This window comes from Suricata suricatta, chromosome 5, assembly GCF_006229205.1.
Source record: "Suricata suricatta isolate VVHF042 chromosome 5, meerkat_22Aug2017_6uvM2_HiC, whole genome shotgun sequence".
NCBI classification, from domain to species: domain Eukaryota; kingdom Metazoa; phylum Chordata; class Mammalia; order Carnivora; family Herpestidae; genus Suricata; species Suricata suricatta.
The window spans coordinates 35,073,824-35,093,808 of record NC_043704.1 but is presented as its reverse complement, the minus strand read 5'-3'; the positions used below and the strand labels follow the sequence as shown (position 1 = coordinate 35,093,808).

The 19,985-nt window shown below is 34.1% G+C and overlaps 1 protein-coding gene across 3 annotated transcripts in view; it reads left to right on the top strand.

The window, feature by feature from the left end:
- Positions 1-19,985, top strand: part of GBE1 (1,4-alpha-glucan branching enzyme 1) — a 267,548-nt gene that overhangs the window by 191,003 nt on the left and 56,560 nt on the right. For 2 of the 3 annotated variants that reach the window (XM_029939143.1, XM_029939145.1), the window contains exons 11-12: positions 490-600; positions 4,498-4,669. In XM_029939143.1, the coding sequence (XP_029795003.1) occupies positions 490-600; positions 4,498-4,669 (283 nt within the window). The remainder of the gene's footprint in view (positions 1-489; positions 601-4,497; positions 4,670-19,985) is intronic. The other variant, XM_029939144.1, reaches the window with a different exon arrangement.

The window sequence follows — 19,985 nt, the reverse complement described above, 5'->3', positions numbered from 1 at the left end:
AGATAGTAGTTATTTCATGATACGTAGCCTTTAAACTTTCAAATAACAGCTGTTGTTTTTTTCTTTAGTTATCATTTTTAAAAGAGGAACAAAACAGTATTCCTGCTAAAATTTTCTTGATTCAAACCTAAAAATGTAGCAAGTATATATCTCCCTTTTGAAAGTTATAGAAAGGTATATTGCACAATAACACTTCATTGTGGTCATTGATCAAGAGGTAGCGGTTGTTACAGGGGGGAAAAGGGTTGAAAAAATCCTAAAGGGCACTGATCAAACCATCTGCCCAAAACCAAACGCACGCACTGTCATTTGGACAGTCTGTATAAAATCTGCGATTTTAGTAAAAGTTTAACCAAAGATACTTTTGCTACGTGGGTGCACTTGTATCTATATATCAAATCATTTGGATTCGTGATGGATGCACTCAGATAGTGATTTAAAGTAAGAACTCTAATGGTTTATTCAAATTATTTTCTCTCTTGCATTTAGCTCCTTAAAGAGTTTAAAGATGAAGATTGGAACATGGGCAATATTGTATACACACTCACAAACAGACGCTACCTTGAAAAATGCATTGCTTATGCAGAGAGTCATGATCAGGTACATGAATATGTATATAAATTAATTGTGTCTCTCTCTGTATTTATTAACATATCTAATACAAAAATATCTAAATACAAATATCTGAGGTTTAATACAGTTAATATAATTTATAGTTATCTTTATGTAAAAACTGCAAAGACTTGAAAAACATTTAAAAATATTTTACAGATCTGTAAATTCTAGCTTCAAAATGCAGTACTATTTTTACTCTGCAAAACTGTAATTAAAAAATTGTAAATGACAGTTGCAAGTGTTCTCTTACATGTTTTCCTTTGTTGTAGCATGAGGAATATTGGTGCTGATCCAGGTTAATTTTAACTTCCATTTTAGGTTTTTTCTAGAGGTTTTCTCGTATGCCTTTTGACAAGCTTTCATCATTTTTTCCTGCAATCACCGAACTCTCTTGCTAAGTAATCACTCTGACCCCTGTTTCTCTAGCTTTGGCCCATCCTTACTAATGCAGCCTGAGGTATTTTCCAAAGGGCAAAGCTCATTTTGTCGAACCCACATCTTTTGATTAAATCTTCTTGTTTAAGGCCACTCATATTCAGGCCCAAGCCAAAGTTTCCACTTTCATTTTCTGCTCAACTGTCCAAGCATTTTATTCTTCAGCACTATAAAATTCCCACCCATTCCAGATTAGGTCAACCCTGTTCCAATTGGGCACTTTCCCACACACCTGCAAATGCTTAGTGTACCTAGGGAGTTCTCGCGAAGCCCTCCTGCCCTGACTTTCATGTCATATTCTCCCTGAAGTCTTCGTCTAGTTGTGTGAGGGGAAACAGTTGCCTCATTCTCCATGCTCTTACCACATTTTAGGCAGACATTTTTTTCCATTCTCTTTTATATCCATCCTTAGCATTGTGACTGCTTTTAGTAGTCATTCAATAAACAAAAATAAAGGGAGGAACAAAAGCTATTTAGTTATTTAAAGTCATATTAATCCTCATAAACATAAACAACATAAAATGTATTCATTATGCATTATAAGGGAGACAGTAAACATTTCTGAAATTATTTGCAGTATGTGTTTTAAGAAAATTGAAGCTCAAACAATAAGTCTGTTATTTTAGCAGAATTTGACCTTTTAATGTAAACAGGTAGATTTTCAGGTGTCTCCCCTAATTATTAAGAAAGCGTTAAGTAGACCAGAGGTGAGCTACAAAAGCCCATGTGCCAAGTTCTTCTTGCTGCCTGTTTTTGTAAAAGTCATTGGAACATGGCCAACCTCATTCAGTTATATATTGTCTGTGGCTGCTTTTGAGCCAGAATGGCAGATTTAAGGAGTGGAGACTGAGAAAGTGTACTATGGAGCCTTTACAGAAAGTTTGCTGATTCATGATGTAAACATATATTAAATTTTGTATCTTCCAAATCAGGGCAGTGGTTTCTTTTCAACTTAAATTAGCTGTAGACCAGATCAAATAAATACCTACCAAAAAAAAAAAAAAAAAAAAAAGAAAGAAAGAAAGAAAGAACGAACGAACAAACTACAATCTAAAAAAGAATAAAAACAAATAATACTAATTTAAGTGTGAAGGAACTCTCACCCAATATATAACAATATGAAAACTAAAATAAATGCATAAATTCTTTATATTGCAAACACCTAGCAATTGTAACTATATTTTGAATACTCTAAATATATTTATTTTGTATAAATGAATGGAATAGTAAATGAATGGACTAAACAAATTAAAGATGCAATACTTAGACTGTTTTCATAATTTTCCTTCCAAAATGCCCAGAAAATTATAGATTACCAAGAATTATTTTATACACTAAGGATTCAGATCATTCTGTCTGGTATGAAAAATTGTCAGGAATGAACAAAACGATGCAAGTTTTGTAGCTCTTTCTAAAAGCAAAAAATACATTGACTCTTAAATCTGATAAAATTATAAAGATATATATATATATAAAATAAATACTATAGAAAAATAGGCATCTTAGTAAAAGTCTAATCAGAATTTATCAAAATAGTTTTATAATGTAATCATAAATTAAAGATATAAACCCAGTTCCACATAAGAATGTAATGAAACAATTTAAAACAAGTGAAAAGTTCAAATTGTTTAAGAGCATGTATATCTTATATGTGTTATCTTCAAACTGTTAGCAATGGAGCCTATTTTTGAACCAACTTTATACAGTGCTATAAATTATATGTCCGACTGAGGATGCATTTTATTGGTATGTGTATTAGTCTGCTCTGGCTGCCATAGCCGATTTCCACAGACAGGGTGGTATAAACAACAGCACTGTATTTCTCTCAGCTCCGGAAGTCCAAAATCAAGGTGTCTGCGGGTTTATTTTCTATCCGAGGCCTCTCCCGGAGTTCTCACGTGGTCTTTCTTCAGCGCACTCTGTATGGGTATCTCTTTCTCTTCATCTGAGGACACCACTCATTGAATTAGAGCCTCACTGTTATGACCTTATTTAATCTTGCTTACTGTTTGTAGACCCTCTCTCTAAATATAGTCACATTAAGACTTCAACATGAATTTGAGGACATAATTCACTTCCTAACTGTACACATCCCACTTTGTATATTTCATCTTAAAATATTTACCTATGAGTCAGTCAGAGAACAGTCTACTTTGATGAATTGAAATAATTTGAACTCCAGTAAGATAGATGACAATTATCATCTAATCAAAGTTTCAGAAATCTTGTGCGAGGAGCTGTATTCTGAGCTAATTCTTTCTTGGCCCTCAAAATAAGTACAAGACCCACCAAATGAGTAGATAGTCTTGAAACAGTATTTTAAACAAAAGTCATTTTAATCAAAATAGACTACAGATTATAATAATTAAGGGCGTGGAGATTACAGTTTATGCTCTTTCATGTTTCACTATATATTTTTATCAATGAAAAACATTTTGTATTAGTTAGCCATTTTTAGCCATAAAAAGTCTAGATTATTAAGAGGCCTGTCTTCTGCTACTCAGGGTGTTTAGGAGTTACCTGCCCCATTTATCAACTGTTATATTTTCCTATAAAACAAACTAATTTTAAATTAGATGGTAAATTCAATGAGAAAGCTAATTTTATTTTTTAAGAAAAAGCTGTCAATCCTCTGCTGGAGGGTAATAGAGTCCATTTTAGTATATTTATGTACATATTTTATATATAAAAATACAGATACATAAATATAAATACATATACATACAAATGAATTTTAAGAAAATCTTCCATTCTTTCAAAACAAATAAAGTGGTAATGCAAACTAATTTTAAAGTTTATTTAGTATTCTCAACAATTATCATAAATATTCCAACTTCATAAAATTTGAAGCCTCAATTCAAATATTCAAGTGGCTTATCCTGAGTTTTTACTAAGTTCTTTAAAAATAAAAATCAGTCCTGGGGAACCTGGGTGGCTCAGTCTGTTGGACTTAGGACTTTGCCTCAGGTCATGATCTTGCAGTTTACAAGTTCCAGCCCAATCTTGGGCTCTGTGCTCAGAGCTTAGAGCCTGGAGCCTGATTTGGATTCTGTGTCTCCCTCTCTCTCTCTGCCCCTCCCTGCTGGTGCACTAATGCACTAGCTCTTGCTGGCTCGCACTCTCGTTCTCTCTCTCTCTCTCTCTCTCTCTCTCTCTCTCTCTCTCTCTCTCTCTCTCTCTCTCCCTCTCTCAGAAATAAACATTAAAACATAATAATAATATAAAACTCAGTCCTGAAAATAGGTGCGTTGATCTCTGACCAGCTCACATGATTATACCAGTTCACCTTCAGCATAGAAAGCAACTATTGGAAAACACATAAAATTAATACTAACGCCATCTCCTAGATGGTTTCCCATCCTGTGTAATCACATGTTACCCTAGTGTAAATCACAGCTACTTAGTACCTATCCTTTGCATTTATCTCAGTGACTTTTATTTCTGTAGGCACTCGTTGGAGATAAGACACTGGCATTTTGGTTGATGGATGCTGAAATGTATACCAACATGAGTGTTCTGACCCCGTTTACTCCAGTTATTGATCGTGGAATACAGCTTCATAAAATGATTCGACTCATTACTCATGCTCTTGGAGGAGAAGGCTATCTCAATTTCATGGGTAAGTAGGAGATGAACACATATCCCATCAGTGTTCAGAATGTTAACTAATATCACATATAACATAAATCATGTAGAATGTTTTGATTTGGCTCTTCAGATTTAAAATAAAAATGACAACTTTACTTCTTTAATACACTGTCAAGAAAGTTAGCTGCACAAATTAAGGTCAATGATATATACGATGCAAAAGTAGAGTGATAGCTGCACTTTATGTAATGTTTTGTCAACAAGTGGGTTGAACAGTTTTTAAGGCTTAGAATGATTATTCTGAATTTTATCATTTAAGTTTATTACTTGAGTGTTCACACACATTAAACACAAGAAAGATATCATTGTCATATCATAGCATATTAAGCTAAGATTATTGGTCTTTGAGGTAACTGTATACCAGTTATTTTTATAAGTGTGAAAATCAAGACTAGGGATACTGTGATGTACAACAATGAAATATGTACTTTTAAAAAAAAAAATAAGACTATGAATATCCCAAGGCCATTGTTCTTTGAAGGATGTTGAATGATAAAATATAGAAATCAACTAATATTTTTTGTTCTGTTTGGTCAACCACGATTATTTGAGAATTTGAGTTTTAGGAAATTTCATCATTTTTAGACTGGGAGGCTGACTTATTTTTCTACAGTAAAAGCCTTAGAGCTTCAAATTAATTCATTTTTATCTGGAAATTTATATAAGGAACCTCAGGTTGGACTTTTAAAATCTCCATTCTTAAATAAATATCTATTGTTTGCTAATTTGAGGTTAGCAGGCCCAAACCTTTAAACTATACATCAGATTTCACCCATGTGGCATGCACCTTTGGGTGTACTCCTCTTCTCTTAGGGTCACAGAAGTTTGTTAATATTCCTAAACTGTCCGGAAGTGACCTTCCTGACCTGACTGGCCGCACTGTGTCAGACACCCTGCAGGCCAGGATTTCTGAGCGGACTTTGCAGGCATGATATCCATAAGTAAAATCAGCCTTGCTTAAAAGCAGCAGGTCCTCCCTGACTCTGTGAACACTGTCCACCAATATAGCCATTCCAGTAAGGCCTTTGTTGCACAATCAATTCACTCAATTATATCCTGAGAAAAAGAGAGTCTATGAACCTATATAAATAACTATATACCATGTAAAGTAAGGAGAACTGAGGGTTTAGTGAGAGAATTTTTAATGTTTCATTTCATTTATAAAAGCAGTTTATTGAGTTGTTACAGTCTAAGGATAGTCTAAGACAGCTTGAAAAGAAACTGAAAGGGCTTCCTTGGATGTGTGGAAATGAAAATAGTTTTCCAAACAGAGAACTGAAATAAAATAAAACTTCTGAATTTGTGCAGCCAGTCCTGTGTTATTAATTCTTGAAACCCACTGCATTCAAGAACTCTAGTAATCTTGACTCAGTTTACTGCTTTAGTCTGGAACTTGTGTAAGCGTTGTCACCTCAGAGCCCATACCTATGAGCAGAGAGTGTCAGTAGTTAGAAGTACTTAACAAAGTCCTTTTCCTGAGACTGTCCTTTGCCGAAGACAGTTCTAGCCTGAAGCGAATAACAGAACCTACAGGCAAGCGTCAGAGTGAAATGAATTATCTGCAGATGATGGAGATGAATGGCCCTAGTTACGTAAGTGTTGATAACTTTTAAATAAAGAAAGCTCTGATGCAAATTCATAATAAGAATGATTTCCTCTGAGTCTTGATGTGTATCCCATAAGGGTGTAAATGGGACATGGATAGCCAGGACATTAACAAATGTCAGTAACTCATAAACTTTGTGAAATAGTCATATTAATATCACCTTAACTATATATACTCCACTTAAGTATATATATATATATATATATATATATATATATATATATATTACATGTATAATATATATAAGTAACTGATAAACTTTGTGAAATATTTATATCACCTTAACTATATATATTCCACCTACGAAAGGCTGAGCATCTGTTCTACTTTGGAAACTCTTCCCATAGTAACAATAAATAAACATAATTATTTCTAACACCTCTTTCTATAAAGTTTATAAAGTGAGCATATTTGTGGTATCAAATATAATCTTGAGATTATTCTTTGGTATAGGACTAAGATCTTTGACATTTTATTTATTTTTTTTAAAACAAATGGTTTCTAATATTTAACACCAGTATAACACCTGTTTTTTATTCCTTCTGTCTCATTATCTAGATCTAGCATTTCTGTACAAACTTTAAAATCAATACTCTCCGAAGAGCTCTATGATTTCTGATTATGTTGTTTTATGAAATATTTCCCTATGAGCTATCATGACTTCAAATATTTTCTTTTTCCATTTCCTGATCATGTCCCTGTCCTGCTTAATGGCCTCAATGACTAGTGTCCCCCAGCTGACCTCTAAGTCTCGCATGAATGGTCTCCTGTGGGTCGCCCTGTTGATTGCTCTGCTCCAGCCAAGAAAGCCTCCTTTCAGTTCACTGAAAGGACCAGCCTCCTTCCACTCTGAGCTCTATACATTTTCAGTTCTCTTTTCTTAAAATCATTCCACGCAAACACCCCCTCCCATACCCAACCAAATCCTTCATCTGCAAATCTCATTTCCTTGGGGAAGCGTTTCCTAAAGCCTCATGTGACACCAGTGTCCCCCGTTACATATTTTTATATTACCCTATATTTACCTTTCATGGCACTTAACAAAATTACATTTGAGGAACTATTAAACATATGACTCCCTTAGTAATTTTAAAACTCTGAAAATAGGGGTCATCTGTGTTGTCTTCACTATCATATCTCCGGGAACTAATTTGGCATAATATCTAGCACATCACAAGGCTTTCACGTTTTTCTAAAAAAGGGTATCAGGTAGATGTATATGCATGTAATAAATAGGGAGATGTATATATAAATAAAATATTACCTTATAATATTTTTAGCAGTAGTTCATTAGCTACAATCACCAGTTGTAGTTCTAAGTAGAGTGTTTTTTGTCAAGTGTCATATAAGAAATTAATATTTTAAAAGATCAATTTAAGAAATTTTTCTTAAGACTGAAGAGCAACCAGGTTGCTTTTTCATATTTTAGGGATTTTTAAACTTCTTAACTTTCTGGAATTTTATTTTTATTTTTCTTTAGTAGAGGAAGAATGAATTAGGAGAAGAAAACAACACATTTGTAGAGGTTTTTTTAATTAAAACGTTTACATCAATTCATTAAGCAGTTAGATATGTATTCTATTCATCGCAAGTCATTAATGTCAATACTGATTTTTTTCAGAATGATACCAGTTTGGCTGATTTGTTTTATTTTGCCTATTTTTGTCTTACATACTCCTAATTTTGAATTTCAAAAACTACTTTCACTTTGTTTAAAGCAGAGGAATATTTGCTGTGAATTTTTTACTTACCAGATTATTTTTAATTAGTTATGAATAAATACATTGATATTTTTTATTCTTCTACCATGTAGTATTAAACAATCAACTACAGGAGAGGGGAGTGGGGATGGCTAAAATATTTTATATGTTTTGTATTTTTATATCACTGATCATACAAGAGTTAAAATAACAAATATGAATAAAAGTAAATTTATATTGACATAGCATTCTATACTTTCTGAAGAATATTCATATGCAACACCTAACTTAATCTTCATATTTTTTTCTTTTTTAAAAAATCATATCTTTAGTTCAAAAGAAACCTGAAGAGAAAGTTAGACAAGTACTAAGGCATACAAGAGTGAAGGGACACGACTGATGTTGTATAGCCAGAAAATGATAGCCGCTTGCTGGTTGTTTTTCTTCTGATTATTAGTTTAAGAACATTCTTAAAAAAAAAATCTATGTCAATGTGTAGATTAGTCACCAAGTTATAGTTAATGAATATCTTTTAGGAAAAGGTAGAGCGTGGTGGTTAAGAAAACTGAGTGGGATCTAAGACTTCTTTCCAGCTGTGTGGCTTGGGTAGAATGCATTGCCATTTTGGGCCTTGGTTCGGTGATGAAATGGAACAGCGCCAGCCACAGAGGATTGTTTTGAAGGTAAAATGATTTAATATGGTTACAAGACTCAGAATACTGCCAGGGGCACATAGCTCATAGTTAACTTTTATTTAAATTAAGTTTAAATTAAGATGAACTATTTTTAATCAGCTATTTTTAATATTATTAGTCATTCCATTAAATAAATAGGTCCTGGATCCTGGTGTTCCAATTTCATCTGAAAGTGTTTTTTTTAGAATTTTGCCTTATGGTACGTCGTTTAATATAAAAGTTTCTTAAAATGGTTGATTCGTCTCCTCTTCAAAACATCAGTAAAGGGGCACCTGGGTGGCTCAGTTGGTTAAGTGGCCAACTTTGGCTCAGGTCATGATCTCACGGTTTGTGGGTTCAAGCCCCGCATGGGGCTCTGTGCTGACAACTAGCTCAGAGCCTGGAGCCTGCTTTGGATTCTGTAACACCCTCTCTCTCTGACCCTCCCCTGCTCTCGCTTTCTCTCTCTGTCTCTCAAAAATACATAAAAACATAAAAAAAAACTTTTTTAAATCAGTAAACGTAAGAATTCTTCGTTAAAAATCAAAAGACATTTTCCAAGTTGATATATGTGGTAAATTAAGCCATTTCTGTAGCGAGTCTCACTAAGAATAAATAGTAATTTTTTAAATTTTAATTCATCATGACATAAACTGAATGTTGCTACCAAAGCACCTTACTTACCTTTCATGTATGAGGAGGTCTGAGAGTTACCTCAGCTAGTTTTAATTTCTAAGATGATTTCTAGGATATGTGTTGATCAGTTAGCATTTATTATGTATCTCTTATATGGTATTTTTGTTTTAGTCTGTGTGGGCATTAGATAAACGTAATAGGTTTTTCTAACATACCTGTACAGAAAATTTCTATGTATACAGAAGCAGGGAGAGAGAGAAGGAAGGCAGATTAACCTAAAGTAAATTCAGTTTTAAAAGTTAGTAAATTTGAGATATGTATCAATTTAAACTATAAATTTAACATATATTCATAACACATTCTAAAATGTGTTTTAACACAATTTATGAAATCCCTTCATGCCTCAGACATTTATATGTATCTACTATGTACGAAGTATTGCTAAGTGGAAGATAGTCTGAGTTGAAAAATAGCTCTTGCCCTGAAGGTCTCAAAACTCAAAAGGGAATACAGACAAGGAGACAAGTATCTTTATACTACTGCATGTACTAGATACGGTGATAGAGATAAGTAGAAATGTCATATAAATATGTAGGAAACTGGGTTAGAAGATTGTTGGTAGAATTTATGAACTACTTGGGTTAGACAGATTAGAGTAGAAAGGTACAAGAAAGCTCTACAATGAAATCAGTAAGCCTAAGTAGGACTAGGCTGATGTACTAGAAAGTGATTGAAGTCATTTTGGAATATGAATCTGCAAATAAATGGAAAAACTGGGGTCTAAGGAAATGAATTTAGTGATCATTCATTGATTATAAAGTTTAATGAAAAAATATGGTTGCCATCATTTTAAATTATCATGAATTCTTCAGCAAGGAAGACTTGGTATTGATGACTGAATGGCTTTATGATTTTTTTTCTCTATTTTTTTAACTGAAAGAATACAGATTAGAAAAATAAGATAAAAGATTACTGGTAATCTACGTGGATAAGTCTTTGCTACCATTGTAATCATTGGTTATTTAAGGATGTTTAATAGATAGTTATAAATAAAAATAAATATAAAAGATATCTGCTATACATATTAGATAACCTCCATAAGTATATGTTAATTGCATGTGAATAAACTGCTAAAGCCATTCAAAAGAGAAGAATATGAGGATAGGGATATGTTTTGCCCAGTTTTCTGGTGACCATTTAGTTCTTTTGGAAGTACTACTGTTTCCTAATCCAGTCATCTAAAGGAGAGGAAGTAGTCACATGACCTCACCATGTAACTTATCAGGAATTGCTATAAAGAGGTGTGTGGGCTACTATGTCCAGTGATCACAACACTAAGGGAAAACATCGGTACTGGTACAGTGGTCCCCCCTTATCTGCGATTCTGCTTTCCATGGTTTCAGTTTACCACCCAGTTAACTTGCATCTGGAAGCAGATGAGCCTCTTTCTGACCTATTGTCAGAGTCAATAGTAGCCTAAGGCTGTGTCGAATTGCCTCCTTTCATTCACCTCATTTCATCTCATTATGGAGGCATTTTATCATATCACATCATCACAAGAAGAAAAAGTGTTAGTATGATAAGATATATGGAGAAAGAGGCCACATTTACATAACTTTTATTGTAATATATTGTCATAATTGTTCTGTTTTTTATTATTTGTTATTACTATCATAAATATCTTACTGTGCCTAACTTATGAAATAAATGTTATCATAGGTATGTATGTATATATAGGAAAAAACATAGTATATATAGGGTTTGGTACCATCTGTGATTTCATGCATCCACTGGGGCTCTTGGAAAATACCCCTGCAGATAAAAGAAGACTACTACAGCATTAATTTCAAATAATGCCAAAATAATATCATTGATAATATTTTTATTAAAGACTTTAGAATTCTAGAAAAACAAACTAATTTTAAATATAAATGTATATAAACACTTTAACATATGAAGTAGAACATAAAATATAAGCATTAAGCACATATGTTACAGATTTAAAATATTGGCAGATAAAGCAGAATGTAATTTTAAGAATCAGCTATACAAAGAAAATGAAAAAACTTTAAGTTTGAAAATGAAATAATATAATTTAATAGTTTTTTTAAATGTAAATTTCAAAAACAAACGGTATGGAAATGTTGCCATCACTGAGTTTCAAGCTGGGTTTGGTGAAAAACGTGGCTTTTCAGAAAGCTCTCTGTAACCCTTTCCTAGACTAGCCAGTGGTAAGGAGAAACTTACGTAGAACAACTAACTCCATGCGTTTTCCTCATTTTCAGGTAATCAGGTGCCTTATGGAATAGCTTTAAGGAAATCTTTTCAAATAACTTCTTCTGGGGTAGAGATAGGGACTACATAACTTTTTATTGGAGCTTGCTGCCAGTTTTGTTTCAAAGGAAGTTTTGTTTTCCCCTCTGATTTGACTTCATCTACTTTAGTTTTATCATATATAGATGGAGATTCAAACGCAGAGTGAATGCATCACTTTTAGTACTGCTATGTACATATTCCACTTGTTCAGAAAGCCTTTGAACTAAAGTAAGAATTATTCTTGCAACAGAAGCTTTGCTTTCTCGGTTGTCATTTCTTCCTCTTGGGGATAGTGTTATAGAAGATCATTTCTAAATGAGTACACCTTCACTCAATTTGAAATATTAATGCTGCATATAACTCTCTGGGTATATCTCAAAACATAAATGATTCAAATTTCTCATTTAAAAAATACTGAACTAGCAGAGTTAAATCAACAAAACTAGTAATGTTTCACTAATATAATCCAGCACAATAGTCTAGAAAACTGAAAAACTGATGTCATAATCATAAAACACAATATTCCCCATGACATCAGATGTTAATGTATAAACCGAAATGCCAGAAATAATCTGGAACCAGTGGGCCTCGAACTCACTGATCTGTTTGCTTATTCATTCATTCATTCATTCAAGTTAAACTCATTGTTTCCGTTTCAGTGTCTGGATAGGTATAGGTTGTTTTTAAGTGGAGTTGTGTGAAGTCAAAGAAGTTCAGACTTGGTAGCTTTATACTGTCAAGTGAGGTCATCATCTGAGAGTGGAAGGAATAGTAACATTTGAGAAAAAAGTAGAAGCATGAAATAGATCGCTCCTGGTATGCAAATACTAGGGAACCATAGTAGGATATCCAGGTAGTATTGAATGATCTTTTTCAGATTTGTAGTCAAGACTACAAATTGAATCAGCCTTTTGATTGTGTGGCTTTTTTCTAGAAGGGATGGTTAATCATGAAGGGTTTTGTCAGGCATCTGTCAAAAAGAGGGACAAGTTTTGAAAGTATTAGAAAATAATTCATATAATAGAGAACCAATAAATCACTGGTTCTTAAAATTGCACACTGGAATAACCTGTGGAGTTTAAAAAAATACTAGAAATTGTGATTGAATTCGTCTTGGATATAGCTTGAGCTTTGGAATGGTTAAATGATTCTCAGGTGATTTTTAAGACTAGGAAGTAAATTCTAAGATGATGTAAAGGATACAGGAAAGCTCTCTATTTATAAAACGGAAGTCATAGAAGGCATAAGACAAGGATGTTGGGGGAAGAGAGAAGATGGTGAGTAGTGAGTCCAACTGTCGGTTAATGACCAGAAGGCTGGGCTTGGACTTCCTAATAAGCAAGCAAAGCAAACAGGATTGAGGCTGCTTCTGGAATTTTCTTGGTTGATATCAAGAGGCTTCTCAAATATGTTTTTATCAATAGGTGAAATTTAAATCTAAGCCCTTTTCTGCTTTTCTCTCACGTTGTTTACCCTATGAACAAATTAAAATCATGACAAGAGAGAGCAAACTATATTTTGTCCATAACGTGGGTCATTTGATATGTGTGCATGTATTTTTACTGCTTTCTTGTTTAGGAATCTCATTACCATGATGTTATTCTACTTTCTGTAATGAGTGATACCTGTGGAGAAAGAGGCATAATTACAAACTGAAAATTTTCTCTCTCAGCAGTGTTATGAAATTTCTATTACTAAATTGGAAGGATTTTCTCAATATGATTATATTGTATTTTGACATTTGAAGTTTTGCAGGGCATTCTTTAATGAAGATATTACATTCTCCCTAAAGTCACAGGGAAAGTTGGATGGATTTTGTCCTAAGTGTCAGTCTGCATTTACTGATGCTACATTATACTTCAGTGTAAAATGTGTGATCCTCCTTCAAATCTTCCATCTGTGATTGTTTAGTGTCAAACTTGTAAATTCTTCTTTCTTTTTTCTGAAAGATAGGAATACAATAAAAATTTAAATGTCTTCCTGCTAAGTGCTGGAATTGAAGCAGTTATAGGAAGACAAAACACACTCTCCTGAACAGTAGGAGTGCTAATTTTTGGCATTTTCTCTTAGCTTGTTGGGGCAAGTTTACTCAATATAACAGGACGAGTAGACATCTTTAAAACTGCGTTGTGAAAAACTGCAAAATTCTCAATATGAGCAGTTGTGAATGGCACGAAGCCCTGCTAAAACGCTCAGAGACACAAATAGCGTCTATTTTAAATGGCATAGGCTTAAAAGTAATGGCTCTGGTTTGATTCACAGCACACTGATAACAAATTTCAGCCGGTATTTGATGCGAACTTACCATGACTTTGACATGGTGCTTAGAGTTAAGAAACTACAGCTACAGTTACCTAAGGAGCTTTAAATAGCGAAGCCTGAGTCCCATACCAACCATTTGAGCTAGAGTCACTGAGTGAAAGGTTCCAACAGTAGTAATTTTTATAAAGCTCACTGAGTGGTTTTAATATGTGGAGATACAACATAGAGATCCACTCAGTGGACACAGGGAAATGCAAAAATAATGAAAACGATTGGGCCAGAGATGGGTCCAGACTGTGGAACAGAGTGATCCGGAATCACTGGAAGTTAGCAGATGGTCTCCTCTCCCTCTCCCCATGTGAATTAAATGCTCTCCTTGGTCCTGGGCATGCTCTTTCTGCCAGGTTTTTTTTCACAAAAGAACCTTCAAATCTTCGCTAGGGATGATAACCTGGGAGAAGAATCACTTTCGAGAAACGTTAGGTGTTCACCTAATGGGAAATGCTTCTGATGTAATTTAATGCACATTTTCCCCATCACCTGCTTACACTGACCAAATTGAATACATCACATCTTTACAATAGGAAAAGAATCTACTAGAAATCTGGACTTTGAGAGGGAAAAAGAAGCAACTGAACCTAACTCTCTGTCCTTAATCCTTTGGGCCTCGGCCTCAGGGTAGGATACTTGTACGGTCCCTGCCATTTCTTCTTTGGAGATGTGTGTGATTGTGTGTGGTGTCAGTGGCTCCCCCGAACTGCTGGTCCTGAAGTTCCAAGCAGAGAACAGTGGGGTGGAAGCCGGTGCAAGGTCTAGTGCTATCTTGTCCTTTGCCTCTAAGCCCTTTATACTGGACAGGAACTTTTCACTTTGGTTTATTTCTATAAAACCCTGCCAGAAAAGTGGAGATATTAATTATTGTTACTAGTTCACTTGTTTATTTTCATTACAAAGACTTGTTGGTAAAATAACATTTTTTATGTGCATTGTTATCCCTCATCAGTTATGAACTTTAAACTAAAGCCTACCATTGAAGACATTGATCTTTCTTCTAGTGAAGGTCTGTGATCATATTATCATAGAAAAAGAAAACTCCTATGTACAGGAAGGCACTTGTTTTTCTTTTCATCTTTATTTCCTCAAGGTGAGGTAATCACAAATAGGAATTTCAGCTTGGAGGCTGCATGGCATATTTCTGAATCTAACAAAATAATAAATTAGCTCTGGATCTTAGAATAAGCCCCACTGAAAACAGCTTCTAAAGTTTTTTCTAAAATTAATATCTGAATTCTTTGCTCTTAGGCTAACACACACACACACACATATGCATGTACGTACACATGCATAAACCTATACCTACTACTGAATGGACTCAGGATTTACATAGCTCTGGATTGGAAGGAGACCCTCATAGTGTATAAACCTCACCAGCTCCATTGCTGAGTTGTAGATGGTTGAGTTTACAGTACAATCTACTGTAACAATTTTTAGAAATGTTTAGAAATACAGAAATTGTTCAAACCTTCTTTATTACTGTATTGCCTTGCATTTTGGAACAACTCCAAAGCCTCACTTCATGAGCTTCAGTGCCTTCCCCTCAATTCAGAAAGTCAGCTAGTTCCAGGACCCTCTATTAAACTGCTTGCCTTCCTAAGAAGGGACAAATAGAATGTTATCCTAGTAGATGTGAATAAAGGTAAATTAACATATAATGGACATTATATCTAGCCCTGAATTCCTAATTTAGTCTTATGTCTTCAGTTAAGCCTCCTCCCAATCCAATCCCAGTGATCTATTTACGTGATATCCTCATCTGATTCGTGACATCTTCCTAACTGAGATGACAGTAAATGAATAGCATCCCACTCAGCCTACCCCATCCCATGGTATAGTTTCTTCATGCTTCAAGATAGTTCTTCTTTTGTGTTAGGCTCCTGAATTATTTGCTACCTTCACTAATTTTCTCCTTTTCAGTTCTACTACATAGTAAGTTTTATTATTTGGCTTACAGTCTCAAAGTGCTTTCCACAGGTTTCTCGAGGTTTTCAGGAAACGACAGATCTTCCTTCCATAAAGAATTGATCATAGAGTTTTTTGTTGTTGTTGCTCTTATTTTTTACCTCCAAGAGTAAATACTGATTCTTCCACTAGTATTCAAGCAGATTGTAAAGATCCTTATAACCATAGTATGCAAAATGTGATAGATTCTACATTTCTAGAACTGGTGAGCTATATGGTTGTTATCTATTAGAATGTGGTTGTGAGTGCACAAATAATCTGCTCTGGCAACCTTTCTTCTGACCTACTTGCCAACAGGAGGTGAGAATGTAAAAGATGAATTCTTTTGTCTCTAAACCTATAAATGATCATCTGAGTCTTACCTTACCCCAGCTCACTCCCAAAACAAAGCAGGAAGGTGAACCATACACAATAACCTCAGTTAATAGTAAAGAATAGTAATTTATATTTTCTAAGCTCCTTAGAAAACATAGTCTTTTACTTTTTCACAAGAGAAACATCAGTTTCTCTTTGAGAATATATTTTCCTTGAGAGTTTGGGGGGATGCAGATTATTTGAGTGACTTGTCTTAATTTGACATGTTATTGTCAAATTAGCATCTCTGAGCATCTTTGAGCATACTGTTCTTAAAATAGCCTCATCTTGAACATTTACCCTGAGCAAGGCAGTATGCTAAATATTTTACTTATATCATTTAAATCTGAATTTAACCCTGAGAAGTAGGAATGATTCTCTTCATTTTACACATGAGGAAAGGTCAAGTCTTTAATACAGGAGTCAGAATTTAAAACCAGCTCTGTCTGCCTACAAAACACACTGCCCCATGCAAGCCAGTATTACTATTTTATCTGAAATGAATGCTGAAATTGGTAGTGGTTTTGGCAAATCTTTGACTAGGGACATCCATCCAGAGGAGAGGAATCAAAACGGAAAACAACAAACAGAATTTCATATTGTGTGGTGATCTATGATAGGACACAAATCCAGGGAGAAAGTGACCTATTTCCAAATTGTGAGCCAATATTACAAAACACTTGTTAGTCTTTTTTTGCTTTTTTCTTTCTTCTGCTGGTACAAGTACCAACCTAGGACCAAAGTAACAAAAGAGAAGACCTACCCACTAGCTCAAGAAGTCCATGTTCTGGAAAAAGACACACAAAGCAGACAGAGATAGGTGTGTTAGATGATGTCTGTCACCTGCACGTTCTGCACAGAGAATGTTCTGGAAGAACACTAAACTGATACTTGGAAAAGGAGGGGTTTGGATTGTCAGGAGAGGCATACTATGGTGAGAGGGGTTGAGTTTGAAGTATCCCTTTCCTCTTTATCCTGATCTCTCACTGGAGTGTTACCTACACAAAGCCAAGAAGGTGAAACCAAAGGAGGGACCCATTAATTTAGAACATGAGTAGTGAGAGAGAAGGCTGTAGATGGAAGCAAAGGCCAAGTCCTAGAGAGCTAGTGAAGGGTATTATAGGAGATTGACAGAGTCAGATCAACAGTTAGATATGTTACTCAACTAAAAATGTGAAAGATAGATTTAAGGGGGCAGTCACCTCAAACTAAATATAGCACTGCAAGATTTTCTGCTACTGGAATCCTTTACAATTGGTTTAAAATTGTAGGTCTAAATTCTTTCCACACTGTTCACATCACTGTGTAAATTACATGTATCCCCTGTGCATGGGTTCAAAATCACTTACTTCCTTTTTCAAGTAACATTTTTCTGAAGATTATGAGGAAAATAAGGTGGCCATTTTTCAGGGCCACATAGACACTAACATAATTCAGATTATTAACTGAAATGAAAGAGATATTTAATGATCAACTGTGCCTAAATTATGTAATACTAGATAAAAATAACATTATACATCTTAGGTAAGTTATTTTTACTGCATATTTATATCCTATGTAACCAAACACTTAAATACTGGTTGGTTTGTGGGTTTTTTGTCCTCTGTGGATCATATAAGAGATGTGTGTCTTTGAGCAAATTTGAATCAACGTGTGCACTTTATTTCATACTCAAAAATGCTCCAAATACTTGATTTATGCAGTTTTACAAATATACAGTAGTTTAGGTATAACTCACACTATATGGTAACTACCATTTGGAAAATTTTTCTTCAATTTAGAGTTTATAAAATGAATAATTTGGGATATAATTAAAAATGCATTTTTTAAAGAACATCATGATATTGTAAAGTATTATCACCTGATTTATCCTTCATGAAAACATTTTCATGTAATAAAGTTAAATAAGTTGTACCTATAGAAGCATAAATTACAAATGAACTAGAATAATAGTATAACTTTAAAGCACAACTATAGTTCATAACTATATTGTAGAAATGCCTGCAATAGTTATCTTCTCTTTAAAAATGTATTTAAGGGACGCCTGGATGACTCAATTGGTTAAGCATTCAACTTTGGCTCAGGTCATGATCTCATTGCTGGTGAGTTCAAGCACCGCATCAGGCTCTGTGCTGAGAGCTCAGAGCCTCAGTCCCACTCTCTCTCTCTCTGCCCCTCCCCACTCACACTGTATATCAAAGATAAATAAACACTAAAAAAATTAAAAGCATATTTAAGAAATAAATTGACAATTAACTAAAAATCTTTATTATTATTAACAATAGAAGTCATCATTCAAGTCGTATAGAGGAATTTTAGGCTTAGGAGAAACTACCCAGAAACAGCTTTGCAATTTTGTTTGCGCACCATTGTCTAATAGACTCTTATGAATTACTTTTAAAAACACTGATGATAGGTGTTTGATCTGCACCAACAAATACAAAACTACTCTCATGGAAAGGCCCCATTTTGACGTTTGCTGAGATGACCATTTTGCAATGAGGAGAGGAGATGAGATGAGAAGGAGAAACATTTGAAAATCTAGATAATCCATACTTTTTGATCCTTTAATCATATAGATGTCATGCTTCATTATGTGTGGGCCATGAGTTAAAGTTTCATGTATGTTTAGTAACAGATTGATAATGTGGGTAAGTAAATTTATTATGTGCTTGTCATACTGCGTTATTTTTGTGCTCTTGCCTTCCCACCACACTAATCAGCCTTAGTAGCACCTTTCCGCAAACAAAACATCTAGATATCTTGGATTATCATTCCAATAAATTATCTATGGTTTAATTTAAAAAGTTAATTAAGTTATTGGTTAAAAAGTCACTCCACATCTATTTTCTTTTTTGTATTCTTCTTTATTATAGTATAAAAATACTGTGCACTTAAAAATATTGTTTTGAGGATCAGCTTATTTTATCCCTAGCTTTAGCTTCAAAATAGTCGTATGGCATGAGAACTTAATTATTACATATTGAACAAATAAACATTCATAACCCTGGTACATTTTTAAAAATCCATTTATTGACTTCTTGAAAGACATTTTATTTATTAAAGCCAGAGTCTTATGAAAGCTATATGAACTAATAGTAATCTCTTTGTGTGTGTCTTTTAAGTAGGAGACCTAAATTCTTTGTGTATATGGGTTCTCCTCTAAATGCGATCAAATAAATATTAGCAAAATAAATAAAAATAATCAAATAATCGAACATGTTCTTTTGCTTACAAAGTTAGAAAGCTACTACTATGATGTTTGTTAGTTGATCTCAATATTGTTGGAGCCAAACCGTTATGACAGCTCCTGAAGACGGCTTGATCGGACTAAATTCCAGGGGGCAGTGATCACATGATGAAGTAGGATCCCTTTATGTATCCTTTGAAGATGTATAATTAAACAATCCTTTGACTACCTGATATAGGCAGTGTACATACGCCTTTTATACATAGAAAATATATGTACCCATTTACAGTAGCTTGCCTAGCTGCCTGGTTTTATAAAAGTGCCTTTTCCAGTCATTCTCAGTGATTTTAAGAGAGGCAAAATATTATTAATAATAATCTTAGATATTACAATAGTTCTTGCCCTCCAGAGCTTTGCAGCATATAAACACATACGTGGTACATCAGTAGTACTTAAACTTCGTAAGGTGGAAGCAATCATGGGGGAAAAATGTTTAAAAAGACTCCTGAGTGAGTGTGGAGTGGGGGTTG